Source organism: Etheostoma cragini, chromosome 2 (genome assembly GCF_013103735.1).
Source record: "Etheostoma cragini isolate CJK2018 chromosome 2, CSU_Ecrag_1.0, whole genome shotgun sequence".
Taxonomy (NCBI): domain Eukaryota; kingdom Metazoa; phylum Chordata; class Actinopteri; order Perciformes; family Percidae; genus Etheostoma; species Etheostoma cragini.
The window spans coordinates 27331764-27351654 of record NC_048408.1 but is presented as its reverse complement, the minus strand read 5'-3'; the positions used below and the strand labels follow the sequence as shown (position 1 = coordinate 27351654).

General features: G+C 40.3%; 1 protein-coding gene and 2 long non-coding RNA genes across 4 annotated transcripts in view; 1 reads left to right on the top strand and 2 right to left on the bottom strand.

The window, feature by feature from the left end:
* The first annotated feature begins 3172 nt into the window (after positions 1 to 3172).
* On the top strand, positions 3173 to 18998 carry LOC117952676. The gene is made up of 3 exons (XR_004658471.1): positions 3173 to 3182; positions 10928 to 10931; positions 18848 to 18998. It is a non-coding gene; the product is annotated as an uncharacterized LOC117952676 (long non-coding RNA).
* LOC117952685 lies at positions 8785 to 10814 on the bottom strand. Its single transcript, XR_004658475.1, has 2 exons — positions 10336 to 10814; positions 8785 to 10299 (listed from the first exon to the last, which is right to left on the bottom strand). It is a non-coding gene; the product is annotated as an uncharacterized LOC117952685 (long non-coding RNA).
* Positions 11070 to 19891, bottom strand: part of LOC117952270 (voltage-dependent T-type calcium channel subunit alpha-1I-like) — a 237219-nt gene continuing 228397 nt past the window's right edge. For both annotated transcript variants that reach the window (XM_034884421.1, XM_034884426.1), the window contains 3 exons: positions 19314 to 19470; positions 15798 to 16003; positions 11070 to 13541 (listed from right to left, as the gene is read on the bottom strand). In XM_034884421.1, the coding sequence (XP_034740312.1) occupies positions 12906 to 13541; positions 15798 to 16003; positions 19314 to 19470 (999 nt within the window). In that variant the 3' untranslated portion in view covers positions 11070 to 12905. The remainder of the gene's footprint in view (positions 13542 to 15797; positions 16004 to 19313; positions 19471 to 19891) is intronic.

Sequence of the window (19891 nt, the reverse complement as noted above, 5' to 3'; positions counted from 1 at the left end):
TTTGCTAATGACACTACTAATTGTGTTGAAATGTGTTGAAATTTTGCTCTAACACTTTATGGTGTGAATGGAACCTTACGGAGTGAAATGCATCTGCACAGATACTGTTGGCATGTAGTGTTCACAGACTGAGAAACTAGAAAATGACTTACTTATTTGTATCATTTCAATAAGTTGAGCTTAAAGATGCAGTGCTGAAGATTCACTCCTACGCGTTACTAACTCCCCTAACTAATGGACTTGCACTTTTTAAACAGCATAACTCCTTTCTAGTCTTCCAACAACTCAAAGCACTTTACATTAGATTGTCACACTTACCATATTCACACACACAGGCCATACAGAGAGGCTGAAGCTGCCAAGTAAGGTGCCAATCTGCTCCTCAGGATCCAATCTTAACATTCACTTTCAATTGCACGGCCGTTGGGAGCAATTTGGATTTCAGTATCTTGCCCAAGGACACTATGACATGCGGACCGCAGAACCCGGGATCGAAGCGCCAATTAGTGGATAACCTTCTCTCCTTCCTGAGTAGTCTGTATTAACGGGAGTACATTCTCAGGAACTTTGAGCTAGCAAGCTACACGCTGAAAATGGTGTGATTGTGCACACACACAGGCTTGCGTTGTTTTCGGGAAAAAATGCTCTGGGTTATTTACATTTCTACACAGACACAATATATATTCATTCAAGCCAACTGTAGTCTCTATAAACACTTCGAAGAGCAAAACTGTGGGTTTGGCCCTTGTGTATGTGTGTATGATTGATTGTGTGCAAATATTATGTCCATATGTGCATGAGCCATTGCATCTGTCTCTGCAGGCACTGATACAGAGGACATCACTCTTCCTTTGTCTCCTGGTCACAGACGTGTCAGACCGTGCACATATCTTTAAGCCCTTCCGCCCATTTTGTCTTCCTGCTCTGTGCTGAATGCAGCGTCGGTGTGTGAGCTTTAAGTTAAGCCCGAGCCGGAAATAGGGGAGGTAGGACTGGTAATTGTATGTCGTGCTCTGCAGCCCCCTCCTTTTCCCCCTCCTTTTCCCCCTCCTTTTCCCCACCCTTGATGGCCTCTTATTGTGCAGCACACTGTAGACGGAGAGGAAACACACATGTAGCCATCCTTCTGATTAATTGGCTATCTACGTCCCACGAGTTCACTCTCTGTGGCCTAATTACGTCTTTTAATGGAAATCCAAATTAAATTGAGAGAGCTCTTATCTTGTTATTGCACTGTAAATTCTATCAAGTGGTCACACGTGGTTTGTCAAGGATTTGTGTCTTAGTGTGTTGAGTCCGACTCCGCCATGACTAAAACTACTTATGGTATTTCTCTAAAGAAATTAAAGCGGCGTGTATCACTCCAGACTCTGCTGCTACCCTTTCAATTTGCCCACTGATATACAAAACTTTAGAGTTTCTCAAACAAACTCAATTTCTGATTATATTCTTATTACTAAACTACATCATAGTACTGGCACATTTTTTTCCAAAGGGGGATAATTTGGTTGTTATCACATTATGTTCTCATCCACTGTTGGAGCTACAAAGTCACAGATGGTTGAGAGCTGGTTTTAAAAAGAAAGGATTTTGAATTTATCTTCAGAGGGAAATATTTTCAAGAGGCATTCCCAGCAAATCAATTTAATTATGCAGCCAGAGTCTTTTAGATGTTAAGCGGTATGCTCAAGTGACCAGCTTGACTCGAGTCAACGAGGCAGAGTGGACTCAGTGGAGGGACATTAATGTTTGTGTCAGATCACTTGTTACTAAAGCTGTGTGGCATTTAACATTGAAGGTGACAACAGCTGTTTGAAGATTTCACTACTAAAGTTGCCAATTAGGTGATGATGATGATTAGCTGATACTCACTGCAGGTGGCTCTCCATAAGTGGCAGGTACAAAGGCTTCGCTGCTGATGCAGACTTGTAATAAATGCTGCGAAGGCTGGCCAAGGAAAACTTGCATGCACTCACGCATGCACGCACGCACGCACGCACGCACACACGCACGAAGCAGTGAGGAGCAGATGTGGAGCAACAGTGAGAACAAGATGAAGCTCTGAAGGCCTCACAGCTGTTCAACATCTGACAACCTGAAACAGCTGGTGACTGGCTTCCATATCTCTATGTAGAGTCACAGTTTGGGACTTTGGACTTTCAAAGGGATGACTCAATGATTCAGGGCTGGATTTTATGCCATAGTTGTTTGTTAAAGTATGTTTTTGTTTAAAAAAAAAAAAAAAAAGTAACATGGTCTCCCAAAAGCAACACGTAGGTGTTTTTTGGTTTCATTTGGAATAAGTTGTGTTGACGTGTCGTGTTCTTATAAATATTATTGGTCCAAAGGTTTGTGTTTAAGCACTATTGAGACAGAAGAGTAAGACTACCAGCTACATCCTTTCCTTTCCTTTCATCTATCATTTTATCATCTGTCAATTCAATTCATTCTCATTACAGATTGAACCATTAGTATGGACACTCACAGATGTTCGCCTGCTGTTTCTTTACATGCTGCCTTTGATTGAAGTACAGATGTCTAGGAGATGCTCAGGTTCTCGAGTTCTAGAGGGATAATTCAGGTTGGAGGTCTGCTTAATGCCAATTATGAGCTGTGGCATGGCTTTGCACAGACTCAAGCAGTTCCTTTAAGTGTGTTTGTGTTTGCAGAAGCTCTCCATAAATAACAGGATTGGCTTTGCTGGCAGAGTTTTTTAAGCAAGCAGTCTTTTAATTTCCTGTAAAGAGAGAAATGTTTGGTGGTTTTAAATGTGCATGTAGTGCTCACTCAGTTGTCAGTGCAAGAAAGCAGCTTGTAGGTGAACCTCATTACAGAACTCACACATAACAAGTCCATTTTCATGGGAATGTTCGATCAGGTCCAACCTGTAAGGGGACCAAAGGGGGAAAAGTGCTTCAGTGTTGCTTTAACCCTCCTGATGTCTTGGGGTCAGACCCATTTAAAAATGTCTGAAATACGGGTTTCTTTTTAACCAAATTACCACAGACATGGATTGGATTCCTTACAACGCTCTTTGCAAATACAACTGAACCCTTTTTTATTCTAGATGAAACTCATCTGTACGTTGCTCTTATCTTAACTGTTAGTCAAAATAAATAATAATTTCTGCTTTATTAACTTCAATATTAGGTATATTTCTATATAAATGAGGGTTACTGACCGTAAATTCCAAAAAGTACTGTAAGGTGGTGTTAGTGAAAACCAAGTAAAAGTCTGAAAAAGGGCTGAAAATGTCAGATGTTTTTCCATTTTTAGAGGGCTGAATGACAATGTTGGTTTGTCCACACGCCCACCGCTCTGGTCCACAGTCACACATCTGAACCAGTGGATGGATTACCCGGGAATCCATCCAGACACTCATGGTTCCCAGATGTTCCAGTCCTGACTTTTCATCTGCCACATTGAGACGTTTCCAATACTTTTACTGTATTTGTGACCAAATACTTGCAAAAACAATGATTCAGCCTATTTTGTATTAGTTACCAACTTAGCAACTTAGTTAATAATGTAAGCCTCATAGCTGCTAGCATTATTGAAGACTCTAAAGTCTGATTTAAGCTTCTGCGTTAAATTGACGCTGTGGCTCTGTCTGTATGTACTAGGAGATAACGACCCTACGCCGCAGCCTGACAAATTGTGCGCTTCACTTGATGTGTACTGGAAGGAAACACAATGCACAGGGAACCGAGAAACGGGACCACAGCTCCTTTTTGTCTCAGGGCTCCCTTCTGTTTTTATCCTGCCATGCTTACAAACGTAAATTAGTTCTTATTGGGACCAGAGTCTGTATAGGTGTTAATGCTTCCCTCAGCAGATGTGGTTTATAATCATCTCCATATATATTCCTTGTTGGTGTCACATATCTGCCGGAGAGCTTATGAGAAAGGTTCCCCTGCTTTGTCACCAGTTTGAATGAGTATGCTCAGGGAATGAGCAGAAAATAGTTATAATTAATTTCTATAGGGGTTTACGTGATAGCAAAGCTGTGTCAAATATATTTTACTAATGACATTTCTTCAGTAGTTGGCAGCACGCACCGTAATGGCCCAGGCCTGGTTGAGATCAGAGAGGAAAATAAAGGGTTGCCCGCAGTGTCCCATTCTCCTCTTTCCATTTCAGATTAGTACCGCCTCATGCGTGAGGCGGTACTAATCTGTGGCTGGTTGTTGAAGCAGGAAACTGTGACCTAACACGACACACACAGAACATTGAAGGTGTGTTGTTTTTGATTCTCGGCGTGTTGCTACAACCAGAAGGCAAATTAGTTTCTAATGAACCAGAAGGCATTAAAAAAAATAACGTTGGATAAACTATTTAGCGGTTATCATGGCGGGTTTGTTCAGGACCCCCCCCCCGTCTGTTACTAGCAATGATGAAGCAGTGATTAGTGAGGATTCTCTCCGACCAATCAGTAGTCTGCAGGTTTTAGCCTCACCTTTTGGTATTGCTTCGGCTCGCTTGGAACCTCGACTGAGGTAGTACTACAAAAAGTACCTGTTAGCAGGTACCTTTTTTCTAATGGAAAACCAGAAAAGGCGAGTAGAGTCAAGGCGTGTCGTGCAGGTACCATGCAGTGGAAAAACGCCATAAGAGAGTAAAGGGAGTGAGGGGCATTGGAGGAATGGAGGCGCCTAAATAAATAGAGAAAAATAATAAGAAAAAAACATATACCATTTTCACAATTTTAGTTCAACATGTTAGCTTGCTAAACTAACATAAGTTTTTTGGGGCATAAACCAAAGTATTGGATGTATCAAAATGTTGATTTAATGATGGTACAGATGAGATGTCTGCGGCAGGCTGTCCTCCTGTGAATATCTGCACCATAAATCAGGGCAATCCATCCAATAGCTAGACATTTCACTCCAAACCACAAATGTCATCTTCATGGTTTGAGAGGACAATTCAGGGGATCACGCCAGCAGGGTTCATACTCTGTGTACTGATGTCGAGCAATCTATTCAGAAGTTGGTGAGATATTTTGGTCTGAACCAAATTAGTAGACAGAACGACCTTTCCATAACGACTAGCATGGATAAAACCATTTGATAAAACAAGCAGTGGTTTCCTTAACACATCTCCTACCACATAACAAGCATGCTGCTTTGGAGACACAAAAGAGAAAAGGGGGCTTTCACACCTAATGTATAAGTCCAAAACCAAGGTCCAGACCAAAGTCTTTGTTTCACACTGCAGTTATGCAAGCACACCAAGGGCCCTCTACTATGTTAACGATCTCAGCGCACTAAGGGAAGTGCATGGCGTAGGTGCCTTTAGAGCGTGTTCAAATCCACTTTTGCTAGTTTGACGGCAGAAAAAAGGGTTTGGTTGCCGGGCGCGTGGTTCAAAAAGGGTTGTACTGAGTATCTTTAATAATGAATGCGTGTGTTTCGGGTGTAACATGCCATAAACCAATCAGAGGGTCATCTTCTATTCCCTTTAACAGACAGGCGCGTTTTTACCTTGGCGCATTAATGTTATGATGGCGGATTTGCACCGTAACATTTTTATTTGTAATCTTTTGCATGTTTGTGTGCTGCTGTGCGTCCCTGTGTGTGTGTGTGTGTGTATGTGTGTGTGTCTGTGTGTGTGTGTAGAAAGCAATGTGCGCATAAGCACTTTTTACTAATGCACTGTCAAAATATCAATGAAATGCTGCACTACTGACTTTAGACCAGATTTTTGTTGGTCAATGGCGCGATTACTTCCCGCTGCTTGAAGACAGCAATACGCCAAGAATGCACCTGAACACACCACCCTGTAAGACCAGCACGCCCATGGGCGCAAAGACGGATGCATGTGCATTTGATGTTTAAACAATGTGGGTGCAGGACGGTCTTAAAATAGCAAAGACACTGGTGTCTGGTTTAACGCTGCGCCGGGTGCAAGGTAGGGCCGAAAAGATCTCTGTGTGACAAAACTACGTCCTGCCGTCATCACATACGTGAGCTGTGTCTCCAGATACTTAGAATTTGGTTTGTTTACATGGTTTGTAGACGGGCCGCCATTATGATTAACTTTGCCTTGTATCTTTTATGTTTGGGGAAAACAATAAAAAACCTTCCTTAAAACAGTCTAATTGCTTTAGTCTTACAGCTCCAACAACCAAAGCAAGCTGCAGTATTTTTTTGTTTTTTCCTGCCAGAGTTTTACAGGCTGGAAAAAAGATAAAATATGCAGCAGTAATAACAGAACCCACATCTAATGATAAAAATGTACAAATATTTGAGGAGATGATTTCCCATGATCCCCTCAGACTAAGTACAGCAGAAAATACAGCAGAGACCATTTCTGATTGTGTGTGGACACTGGGACAATAGGATGGCTGAGGAATTGGTTGTTAAATAACGCTGGAGGTACAAAGTACTGGTTTTCTCCAGGGACAAACTCATTTTGTATCAAAGACTCTTAACACCTATGTGACTTGATAGAGGCAGTCACACTTCTAAAGCAGTTTTAACTTGTAATAGAGAGAATGACCTAGACAGTTGTATGTTTATACGGTTGCCTGTTAAAAGAAAATAAATAGCAGAAAATACATGCAAACACCCTATGCAGGTAATCAAACACAAAGGGGGAAGGACTGCTAAAGAGCATTGTGTGGATGCTTTGTTTCTGCAGTTAGATCATTAAAAAGAGAAAGTATGGCAGAGGGAGGGTTTTAAAAGGGTTAGGCTTGCGGCTACAATTAGCTGATTGGGCCACACAGGTGTATCTCATAACATATCCTCCATGATAATAGATATTTTCTCTCTTCTTCATTACCCAAGACAAAAACAGTAACATAAATATTAAATGACAAAGTTATTTTGCTTCACATCTGCAGCGGATCAACAATGTGAAACTGAGTGTTGGTAAAGTCAAAGTTGTAACCGTGACGGAAGTTTGGATGAAGATGGTCATATCTCAGGTTAAAAAAACAAGAAATAGTCGCAGTTCACCATCACCACATGCAAAATAATGACCCAACATAAAAGTGCAATAAGATGGTCATATGATGCTCTAAACTTTTAACAGTAATATGATAATCCTCAGAAGGTTTGAAACTGGATCTGTGGGATTTAGGTCGAAAGAAATACCGAACATCCACATAAACAGAACAGCTGCAGGTTTGCGCTGTCATACAAACCTTTCCATTTACCTTTTGTCGCAGTTACTGTCAAGATCAGCTCAGATGTGTGCTCAAACAAAGGAATTGGGTAGAAAGGAGCCGGACAAATCTTCCGGGTGCAACCTGACATTTAGAAAAAAATAGTACAACAATTGTAATGCAGAACCACACCATCTGTGTCTAAATCTGCCATTACCAACATTTTACGTGAACACAATTAATTAAAAACAATGTATCTCGGGCACGGAAGGCTTGTATCATGTGAACGCGCCAACAGTTTTGTTGTCATTACTTAAAATTCCTCATAGGGGCAGCAGAAAATACACACTAAAGTGTATATATATATATTTCAAGAATTCTATTCTGAATGGTTGGTGCTCTTCATCTCTGTATGAGGTGTATGGAGGCCAGTTAGTTGAAGGCCAAGCTGTATGCTGCTTTAAATGATCAAAATAAGTGAAAGAGCTGCAAAAAGAACTGCATCAAGTGTGGGGGATAAAAGGAAAGAAATAAAAAAACACTGCTGCTTCGAGGCAAAAACATGTCACTCTAAGAAGCTAAATCCTCAGTCAAAGTTATCATTCAGATCAATTTAATTTAGCAAGATGCCACTAGCAATTATTTTAGATATTTTCCAAGAAGCCATTCTACTAGAGATGCTGCTGGATAAGATAAATTAGTTACACTTCACTTGAAGGTATCTACATAAGAGGGACATGACACTTTCATGATCGCGTCAGAAATATAATAAGCAAGGCATAAACGTTTATGACGTAACACTTCTTTTAGTGTCATTCGGTTTTGTCATGAAAAGTGATGGTTAGAGTTTGGGTTAGGGTTCACGTGTCATGACAGTGTTGCTTGTTCATGAGAGTGTCATGTCACTCTAACTGTACGTAGCTACCTTTAAGTGAAGAGTTAGCGATAAATGAAGCTTTCGGAGTGTCAATGAAGAAGGGAAATGAGACCAACATTGAGCTTTAACACAACCCTAGAAAAAAAAACAATTTAAAAAACCATAACAACAATGTGAAAGACAAACTTCAGGAGTCAAAGGTTGAAAAGCTATTTTACTTTTATATGACACTAGAATGACATTTAAGAAAACAGAAAAAAAAAACACGTGCATTTAGGAGAGAAAAACAATAAATCAGGTTGGGAGGATGGAGGGCAAAAAGAAAAAACGCATACTCCAACACTCTGGAATACATGAATACATCATCATCCTTTCAATGACCTTTTAAATCTCTTTGCCATTTTATTCTAACACATGGATTCATAAATATTATCTTCTCTCACCATACTGAATATCTATATGAGTCTCATACATCTAACTGTACATCTACTGTAGCATATTGCATATCTCGAATAGAGAAGGGGTTAATCAATAGTCAATGTAATACTCTGGCTTCTCTGTGGAAGGGAAATAATATAATTGAATGACAATGGGGGGCTTGAAGACAAAGTAGAGGAAGAGATACAGACCATGGTTTTCTTTTGTCTCTTCTCAAATAGTTTCGCAATGCCAGACATTCCTCCACAGAGCGGTGGAGGAGGGTCTGACCAGTCCTCACAGAATTCTGGTATAGAGAAAAACTCGGGTATATTGGCATTTCTTTAAACCGATTACAATGGGGCTTTATCACAGCCAACATTTTGACTTGTCATAGTAGGAAAAGCACAGCTGAGATTGATAACCTTAACAATGGCTCATGGCATTAAATGTCCCAGTAAGCTATTTTAGGCTATGTTTACATGTGGCCGGCTATATCCATAAACGGACATTTCAACCTCTCCAGTGTCACAAAAAACATTGTGCACAGTTGTCAGTTTTCAGAAAAGTGTTCATTTACACATACCTGTGTATATATGCTGTCAAGAGCAGGCCAAACCTGTAGGTGGCAGTGTAACAAAAATCTCAAGCCCGCATTAGCCAATCAGAATCCCTAAATTACCAACAACAACAACCAATCACTTCGTCTTTCTTCTATTCCTCAGCTGCCCAAACCTCCGTTTGTCTCAGTTAACATGAAAACAAAGATTTCAAAGATCTCCTCTCTGGTCGGAGTTTTTAGAAACACTCGTTTTCAGAGGTGAATTCTCAGTTTGCGTGTAAACGAAGGGCACAAATAAAGGGAAATGTCTCCGTTTGACAAAATGACCAAGGCCTCAGGTAGTCATGCACATTACCAGAGTCTCTCCTGCAGCCATCCTTAATGGTTTTCAATACACCAGTGCTTTTCCTACTATGACATGTCAACGTGTCTGCCGTGAAAAAGGTCTATCGTCCAAGGGCGGTGCTAAGCGCCGGGCGGAGCCCCGGTGCCGCTGCAAAATAGCCTCGGGAAGAAACTGGTTTTGGTGGAAAATGTGTACACTCAAAAGTAATTTTAGTCGTGGAACAGAAAACTCAGATTGGACAGATAGTCTAGCTAGCTGTTGGGATTTTCCCTACAGAGATCTGAGGAGCAGTTCGCCATAATACTCGTAAATCCACTGGAGTTTAAAATGTCAAAATCAAAGAAAGCGAAAGTGGACATCCGGTTGAATATCCATCGGCACTGGAGCAATCCCGGAAGTGAACCATTGTGGATGTAGACTACACCTCAAACAACTACAGAAACACCCTGGAGTGTTTTGACATTGACATCTTTGTATGATATGTGTATGTAACATGTACTGTATGTGCTTGAATGTGTGCTATGTGTAATGCTGTGTGTGTGAGTGCATATAGGTCAACCTGAGGTCTACCTGCTCTGCATTTTCAAAGATTACCACACAGTATATTATACAATGGGTCATCACAATTTGATAAAAGATGTCTGATAAACAAGTGCTCAAAGTTACAAGTTACACCTTTGGACCACATTGCTTGCCATAGTTTCTGGTATTTCTAATATCTTGCTACACTCAAGCAGACCTGAGTCAAATAATCATTTGGTTTAAATGCAGAAAACAAAAACAAAATGAATTCCACCAAGTGCTAGCTCGTGGGAAAATGTTGGGTCTTTGTTTATTGTAGAATGTGGCCTAGATCTACTCTATCTGCAAGTGTATTGAGATAACTATTGTCATGATTTGATACTATAATTAAAATTGTATTTAATTAAGAATCACAATTTCTGAATTCCTGGAAATCTGTCTACAAGATGAAGACCTACAAGAACCTACCCGGTATATCAAAAACATATTCTGGGCACCACCCTCAGGTATATTGTCAGCTGCCAGCGCATATTCTAGGCCATTTAACGATTATTATAAAGACAGTTTGATGTCACTCAGTTCGCCCGCTGAATCTCCAGACTGGTCCCACAGAGCAGCGCGTGTATATTTGTCAGCAGTGGTGAAATGTACAGTAACTAAGTACATTTACTTATGCATTGTACTTAATTTAATTCCTTTCTCCTCATACGTCTTTCTACTTCTACTCAACTACATTTCAAAGAGAAATATTATACTTATTACTCCACTACATGAACAATGTAAACGTTTGTGACATAACACTTATTTTGGTGTTATTTGGTTTTGTCATGAGAAGTTATGGTTAGGTAGAGAAAGTTATCTCGATGATCCCCCCCGCTTCGTCCGACGACTGGGCAGTTAGATAGGGGATCAAAGGCAAATGCACTGGCCGGCGCACGTCAGTAGAACTTATAATTCCAACAATGTCCCGTATTGTTTTATATTTCTGATATTATCATCATCATTATTATCATTTTCATATTGTGTTCTTGTTGCTTTATTATCTTTTTTTAGAGGATTTTCAGAGTGGAACAGAAAAACTCTTCACTGCAGCCAAGTTAACAGTGTTATTTTTAAGTATTTTAAGATGATTTGAATAATCCGAGAAGCAGAGATCCTCTTCGCCGCAGCCAAGCTGACAGCGTCTCAGATTATCATCATCTTTGTTATTTTCCCTTCTAACAGTGACATGTCACTGTTATGAAGATACCTTCAAGTAACGTGTTCCCAATAAATTAAGCTTTAGGACCGTGAATGAACAAGGGAATTGAGAGGGCTTGACAAAAGCCATGACCCGATGGGCCGGGCCAGTAAAAAAAGTATGTCGGGCTAGTTGATTGGCCAGCTTCAGGTCAGTTTCTTTCCACAATAAGATTTCTGCACACAAAACATATGCGGTTTAAAAAATCTGATGTTTGTCATAAGTTAAACAACCAAACAATATACAGGTAGAGGTAAAATTATTAAACCTTTAAAAAAAAGAACTGTTTTGATTGTTTCCAGTTTCTAAAAGGTGAGGAGTTGTCTGAGTACTTCTGAGTCTTCAAGTCTTTTGCCTCTTGTTTTTTAATAACTTTTGCTTGAGATTGTACTTTGTACACTAAACTTCAGTACCTTCTAACATCTGCCGCTGAGTTGTGCTTTGGAGACCTCGGAGCTCGCTGACACTGGTCCCATTCAACCACTGAGTGTAGACACTGTTGGTGTGTGAGGGACAAGTCGGATGACATCAAACGGTCTCCTACTGTTGTAAAGCCCATACCATTCATATTATTGTTATATTAATATATATTATTGTTTTTAGAATTACTTTTTCATCCCTTGCCTTGTAAAATATATTTCTGACCTGCAGGAATCACTACTGCACATTTAACACAGACAAAGCAGTCGCAGGGGCTGAGAAAGTCTGCTCATCTGGTGGGTATCATTACCTAATTTCATATCATTTTGTTTTAATCTGTAATACAATATATAGATAATAATACATATTTGAGGAAATTTAAAATGTTTTCTGAGAAATCCGCCCAATAGTTTTACAAGTCAATGTTAATTTTAGTGACACATCTGTCTTTTATATATATTATAATGAAGATTATTTTCCAATATGTTTTGGCCCAGGTCTGCACTCAATACATTTAGCCCTTTCATGGGTTTGTAGAAAGCCCAAAGTCCACTTTAAAGTGGCAGTATAACGCTTCCACTGACAACCCACATGTATTCTCAGCAGCAGTCACAGATCCAGCCGTCTATTCAAAGAGGCCCTTTGTCAATTTTCAGACTAGCCAGGCTCCTTTGCCTGCCCTGGTCTCCCTCTCCCTCACAAACGGAGACAGACATGTCTACATTCACACAACTTCAATACATTGAAGTTGAAAAAGAACACAGAACAAAAAAACAAATACAACCTTTCAATTCTCTGTTACCCACTGAATTTGCTAAAGAGGAAAAAAGGTTGGTCGATGCTACTGTTAGCAATTGTTATTACAAAACAAACTGTACAAAGGTCAGTTCTTCCTCAAAAGAAGCTGCAGTGTTTGCCATTTGTCCAATGTTGCAATCTGAACAAAGTTGAGGGCAAGCATTTTTTTTTTAAATTAAAGTTTTCATATAAATATCATTACATGTCAACAAGCCTGTCTCTTTAATGACCTTCCAAATATTCTGGATTTCACCATGGCTCACATGTAAAGCCCAGGACTGTCACATCTTTCAGGGCTGAATCCTGGCTATGTTAAAAGGCTAAGCCCCTTGTCACTATCGTTAAAGTACTTTCAAAAAGCGAACGCATATCCCGCGGAAAAGAGAGGATGTCAAAACTCAGAAGCAACTGTGTACTTTTGAGTAAAGACTGATCCCGAGCAGCCAGATCCGAGGGGGAAAGAGAGAGAGAACAGACGACTCAAGGACATGAGAACATTTCAGAATCAGGGTTCACAGGTCATGTGTTCAGTCTTTTCCTGTTCTGTTCTGTTCAAGGTTCCAGAAATGCAAATGATTTATGAGCTCCACTACAAGAGAGGGAACAAGTGTTTCATCTATTTTTCCTGGAACTCGTGTCTGTGGGCCGGTTGCTGAAGCCTGTGATATCACCGTCCTCCTCCCCGCCACTCGCCGTTCCCTCCATCCAGGGGTTGGACAAGTAACCATGGGCATCAATGCCGCAGAGGTGGCGGCTGTCTTTACTCCGGGCAGATAAACTGGTTTGGTCCAAGGAGCCTGTGCTGTTGCATTTCTTCACCGGCGGGGGTGCCAGTGAGGCTGGGGTGAGCAGCGACGTCAGCGAGACGCTGTTTAATGTTTCTAACAAGGGCTCGCTGCTCAGGGTCTGGCGGCAGCCGTCCCCAACCGTCCCCGTGCCCACGTCCTCATCCGAAGGGTCCATGGAGTCCTGCCGGGGGCAGCCGGAACTGGTGCTGCCGCCGCCGCAGCTGCTGCTCTGGCTTCTCTGATGCCCCCTGGTGGCTTGAAGGGTAAAAGTAGTACTGCGTCTCTTTAGTAAAGGCCGCCCCTGGTCTCCTGTGGCCGGTGCCCGGGGGTGTGAGGGGTGGCTGGGAAGTTCCAGATCTCGAGATGGGGACACACTGAAGCTGAGCCCTTCCTCTAGAGTGGTCTGCAGGCTGCCCTCTGAACTGCCTGTGGCCAGGGAGGAGTCACTGTGGGACGGGTGCTGCACACAGAGGACGGAGGTGGTGAAAGAAAATAAAAGGAGGCAATTAGGTCTTTACTATGCAAAAAAATATTACTTATCGGCACAAACATGATTTTTTTTGTATTTATTGGGGTTAATAAGCTTTTCAGTAAAAAAAAAAAAAAAACAGATTTTAAAAATGTTACCGCTTTAGGGCCCAACTCTCTCTTTCTACATTGCTCTGAAACATTCAGAAAGCTGAGGTTGTTCAGAACATTTTGAAATGAAACACAGGGGGCTCAGGTTATATGCAAAGGAGAATTCAAGGAAAGTTCAAGAAGATATCCAAAAATTGCCCTTAGACCTCAGAGAGTTAAAGTTAATCCCATCTGTGTTCCACAATTTTAATAAAATCCTGGATCAATAAAATTCAGTTAAATAAGTCAAACCAAAGTATGAAAAATTTATTTTAAGTGCGGTTTAGAGCATAACCTTTACTTTACCATTGACCCTTGTGTTGTCTTCCCGTCGGCCATGCAACTTTTAGTTCTCTGGGTCAAAATGTACAATGAAAACCTTTTAGTTTTTGCTTTAGTCATCTTTTTAGACATTTTTACCACTTAACCCTGTGTTTTTGTCACTTTCCCAAAGGTTTTGTCACTTTTATGTGATTTTTTTTTTTTTTTAAACTTTTTTTCAATGTTTTTGTTGATTTCTTCTGGGCATACATCGTGTAACAGCATCAACAGGAGCGTGAGGGAAATATCAATCATTCATGGTCTGTGTTTGCCAACATAATTAAAAAAAAATCATATCAAGCAAAAAGAAAAAAACATAAAAATACCTGTGTACCATGGGCGTTTCACACAACCACTGCACACAATGTTTACTATAGTTTTCACTTGTTACACTGGCATGGCAGTAATGCTCCTATTGTCCCTTTGAAACCATTTAAGGAGCTCCAATTACCATTCTGCTAGCTCCTATGTTTGCTGACAGGTCTATCTTTTCTTTTGAGTTTTGTTAGTGTTTCATTCCAAATTATTGTCTACATCTGACTCGGAGTTGTTTCCTTATTTTTTTTCTCTCCCTGAGAACTGGGCTCATTTTGCCCTACCCACGATGCCTGTCAATGCAGCACGGAGATTTTTCAATTGTTGAAGTTTTTAAAAAAGACCTTTAAAAAGATACAGAGATTAGAGTTTAAATTGGATTTTGAAAAGGTGGAGCAAAAGGGATGATTTTAATTTTGGGTTAAAGATAAAAGACCATACATGCATAACCTGTTCAAACCTGCTCATTCTGTGTGCACAGAGTTGGGATCAGGCTCAGTGCTGGCAGGGCTAATTAGACGAGTGCTGCAGAGCATTACTGTAGCAGCTGAGGATCACAGAGGCACTCAGGCACAAGCTAAACAAACCAGGTAGAGGGGAAAGAAAGAAAAATCTGTCTCCATGGTTACACAGGAATTAAAAAAAAGGGCCCTTTCATTCTCGTTTTGTTTCATGCAGAAGCCAACACAGGGGAGGTGTTAGATTCAATACATATTAGATCATAGCTTTAGTTATAAAATATATAAATAATGAATCAGAAGTTTCACACAACATTAGGACATCAGTAGGAGAGCAGCCTGGCGGCCCTATGGTTAGCACTGTGCCCTCACAGCACGAAGGTTCTGTGTGGAGTTTGTGTGTTCTCCCCTTGTTTGCGTGGGTTTCCTACAGGTGCTCAGGTTTCCCCCACCATCAAAAAACTTGAACTAGGTTCTCCAGTCAGTGCCCTTGATCAAGGCACTGGCTCAGATCTGGAGATGGCTGCCCACTGCTCCCTTGAGGGATGGGTTAAATGCAGAGAATGTGTTTTGCTACATGTATGTGACAATAAAAGTACCTTTACATTTACATCAAGCAAGGGTGGAAAGTGTCATGTGTGTATTCACAATTTAACACAAGTTGCCAAAGGGATGTTCCAACTCAGCTACTGCGGACAAATTTGTCAGTTATTAGTATTTGTATTCCTCTGCGTAGACATTTATTAAGACACGTTACAGTATCAAGTTTCCAGATCACCGTTTTTTGGGCTCACACACTCATTCTGCATAATACATCAATTGGCAAATCCCATCTGACTGCCTGCAGTGTTTTTGATGCATGACAACTTTAGTTCACTGAACATTCTCTTAGGAATGATCTATTTACACTGTTCCATCATGTCACTGATGTGTTGCACAGAGGTACTGATGTCAGGTCCTTATTTGTCTATCCATCCATCTATTCATTCATCTGTCCATAATACCTGAAAGCTCAGGGGCCTGCTGTTTGCTCCGGGTGAGCGAAGAGAGGCCCAGGAGGCTGGGGAGGGCAACCTGGACAGCCCTCTGTCTACAGGGCTGACACCGTTCCCAGGACTGGCCGCAGCAGCTGGGTGGAAGAAATCTACCGGAAGGTGGAATACGGGTGAGGAACTGCCGCCACCTCCACTACAACTTCCTCTATCTTCGTCTGAAAAACAAAATGTCAGTGACAATGTTGCCATTTTTTTAAATTTTAGTTTATTTAGTGCTGTTTCCACTTTACTGTACCATTTCGTGTCAAGGCATGAATGTCACTGAAATGTTAGCATTTAGATAATCAATAGACAATTGACACATTTTTGATTTTAGAACACATAACAGATGCTTTATAAACACCTCAATGCAAGATCATCAAACACACTTACTCAATAGTATTATGTTTTGATAATGATCTCCTTAGAGAAAGGCTAGAAACATGGTTTGGCCTCTTTTAGGCACAGTACTACACTGGTTTTGGTGTTACCTAACAAGACTTTGTGTCAGGACTGTTTTGTTTCCCAAGGGGAGTTCTATTGATGTGCCACAAGGTTGATTCCTGGGCCTTATTCTTTTCTGTCTGTAAGCTGCCATCAGATTAAGTTTTGTTGTTATTTTTATTATTATTGCAGGCAAAATATTTACTATTTTGAAATTGTGAGACTTGCTCTCTTCATACCTCATCTAAGTAAAAACGGTTTTTAACACAAAAAACAAAATATTAATGTGTATTTTCACAAGGGATACACTCTTAAAGTCTTAAAGTTGGACAATTTGCTCTAAAGAAAGACATTCAAGACATCTTAATGACAAGTCCAAATGGTTCCACTCTACTTAAGGTCAAGGATAATATTCATGACATTGTCATTCATAAGCATTTTCTGATTAAATCAAACGTCATAACAGGTCCAGATGGTCCCTTCAGGTGAGATTGTTGTCTTCATTAATGTCAAGTTGTCATGACAAAGACATTTGGGACAATGCTAACTTTGCATTAAAAGTGTCATAATTTACAGAATGATACTTAATGACAACAATCATTAACACTCAAAATGACTCCTTCATGTTCATGACAGGTGTCATGTCAGACTTATTCACACCCCTTCAAATAAAGCGTTACAAAATGGAGTAATATTCTTTTGTTGGCAGAAAACAAATCATGTCAACAACTCCTCCATGTCTTCAGTGACATTGTGTCTAAAACAGTCTGTGCTATTGTGTGCTGTTGAACAGTGCACCTGATTTGACTTTGCCTTGTGTCTCTCCCGTTCCCATGATGATGGTCATGTTAATGGAGGGGTGGGCATTCCATAACATGTCATTCATCAACATCTGTGTATCTGCGTCGCGGCTGGCCTCATCTATCACTACATTAATTGCAGTGGAAGTTAATCAAAGGTCTAGGATATGAGACGCGACCTTGTGCGTCTGTGTCGGCTCCAGAGACGTTTAAAAAAAGCTTCTTATTTAAACGATACTATCAATGTCAAGTCAAAGTCACACTTTAATGAAATTGCGGTGGTTAAATACCAGTGAGGGTCACAAAGAACACTGATAAGGATAATAAGAAACGCTGATGAAAGGTTATCCTGAGAGGGATTATTTCAAAATGATTGGATGATGTGGAAGATTCAATTGAAGCATTCCACTGCTGTTGGATGAAAAATGATCTACAACAAGGAGGAAAATACTTAGATTGTCCTTTAGATTTTTATTGTTGAAAATTTATAATGTGATTCTATAACCTAGCCCAAATACTTGAGAGCCACCAATAATGGAACAAACTCAAGAAAAAGTACACCAAACATGCAACTAAATTGTATTGGTGGGATTACAGTGACTCTGACTGCACATATCATTGTTTTCAAAATGAGTTTAACCGTATGTTATATTGTAAAGAAACAAATGTAGGTTTATCTTTAGTGTTTCCCACCAAGTTGCATTGTGTGTGCAAATGTGTCAAACATATTTTTCCTCCTCATAAAAAGATCGCAAAGCTAATTTTTTTTACATGTTTCATTGTTTATATCCATGTTTGCACTTGCTTTTAATTAGTTGCCTGCCTTTATTTGGTTGTTTCCCGGCTTGTCACTGACACCTAAAGGTGGGGCTGCCACTCATCAGTCAAATAGCAAAAAAAACAGCATCAGGAAAGTGAACTGCGTTGCTGGTGTACTTGTGAGTTTACATAGGATCGTACAAATCCAGGACAGAAACATTACTCCATGGCGCTATGAAATTGTCAGAAACCTTTTTTTCTTCTTTTTTTTAGTGTCTTTGACACTTTTTACTTTGTCTCCTTTTTGAAAAGGTTTTTCACAATTGTTTGTTCATTTATGACTTTTAATTATTTTTAATTTTACAATATACTTTAATGTCAGTCAGACATTGACTGCCTGTGTGCATCTTTTTTATCCATCACTGATTATGTAATTGTTTTCTTTTTCAGCAACATTTTAGAATATTTTCAATAAACCAAACCATGATTTTGTCAAAAAGCAGAGAGAAATTGTTTAAGGAATATGTTTTTTACAGGCAAAATAATATATTAACATATTTACTAGACTGCTTCCCTTAGTATTTTTACATTATGTTTTCTGAGGTAATCTGTAAAACAAACAGGCTTCTAGTAGTGGTGAGTGAGTATTTCCAAGATAAGACTCACAAGAAATATAAGAGCATTGGTTGTTTGTTCAAACAACTTAAATAAAAATGGATGAAATAAAAAAGGAATAAAACAAAGCATGGAGTATAGCAATGTACAGTAGTATAGTAACATAAAAACTGCTATAGAGGACATTAGGGAGAATGAATGGGCATGCAAAGAGTCCGAGCAAAGCAACATGCTAACATAGGAACACAAGGAAAATCTTGTTATTCAGGTATAAGAACTTGATTTCAGGACCTGCCACCAAGTATCTCACAGATCAACACATTCTCACCTCCATCATGTGAAGAAGCGACGCTTGGTCAGGTGCCTTTGGGATTTGTTATTGACGGATGAAGTCTCCATTAGCATCATATTAAGACGCGCTTGGTCGGGACTCTTGGCATCACTTTTTGATGCTCAGGGTTGGGACGTACGTTTAACTGACATGCGGCACAAGTGCAGGACAGTTAGTTTTAGCAACAGGTCAAGAGTGGGGTTACAAAATGGATATTTCATTGACAGGGACGACACAAACCCTGGACTCCTGGCTGAACGGCCTGTGTTGTTTGACCCATCCATCAGCTCAACCATCCTCCTTATGTGGATTTTTAATATACTAGTAAACACAGTCCCATTAAGTCATGTTACATTACCATGGTCGACCTGCTGCTCTGCCTGGTGCGTCCCATTCAGACGCTAAAGGTGGATTTCTGCATCGGTATCTGACACTGACCAAGCCTCAGTATTTTACGAGTTGGGAGTGAGAACAGGTTGCACAGATTCATTCACTCTGGATGACAGTACTTACTAATTATTACAGCCAGTCCGGTACCTGAGCAATGTGCCTGGATTTGCTGCTCCAGCGACAAACTATTCAACTCAATCAACTCCTGGACCCGACACTCGCTTCCTGAGCTAGGGGGACGGAGCCCCCTGTAGCCCCCCTGGGTGGGCAACTCCTCCGAACTATGGGAGTCACCGCTTCCTCTCTGAGAGCATGACGGGAACAGGAAGAGGGAGATTGAAGATAGAGGAGCAAGTAAAAGAAAAGTAGAGGGGAGACAAAGAGATTTAGAGGGATAAACATGATATCCAGGTGCGGTGATATTCACTGGAGAAAAAAAGATATATAACTTAAGCCTTTCATTGGCAGGGCTGAAATGGAAATCTGAGTACAATTTGTTTTCATTTTCAAAAAACTTTTCATGTCCCTTCCTTTTCATGTCCCTTCCTTTATCCATCTATACAAGTCTGATTAAAAATGGATGTTGTAAAAAAAAGGCTTTAAAGCTTCAAATTGCTCGGCTGTTGATTGTAAACTGGATCAAATCAACTGGCCTTCAATAACGTAGCAATGAAACAGGCCAGGTGTAACCGCTGTGAGGCGAGAGCAAAGTGTTCATAGGAAGA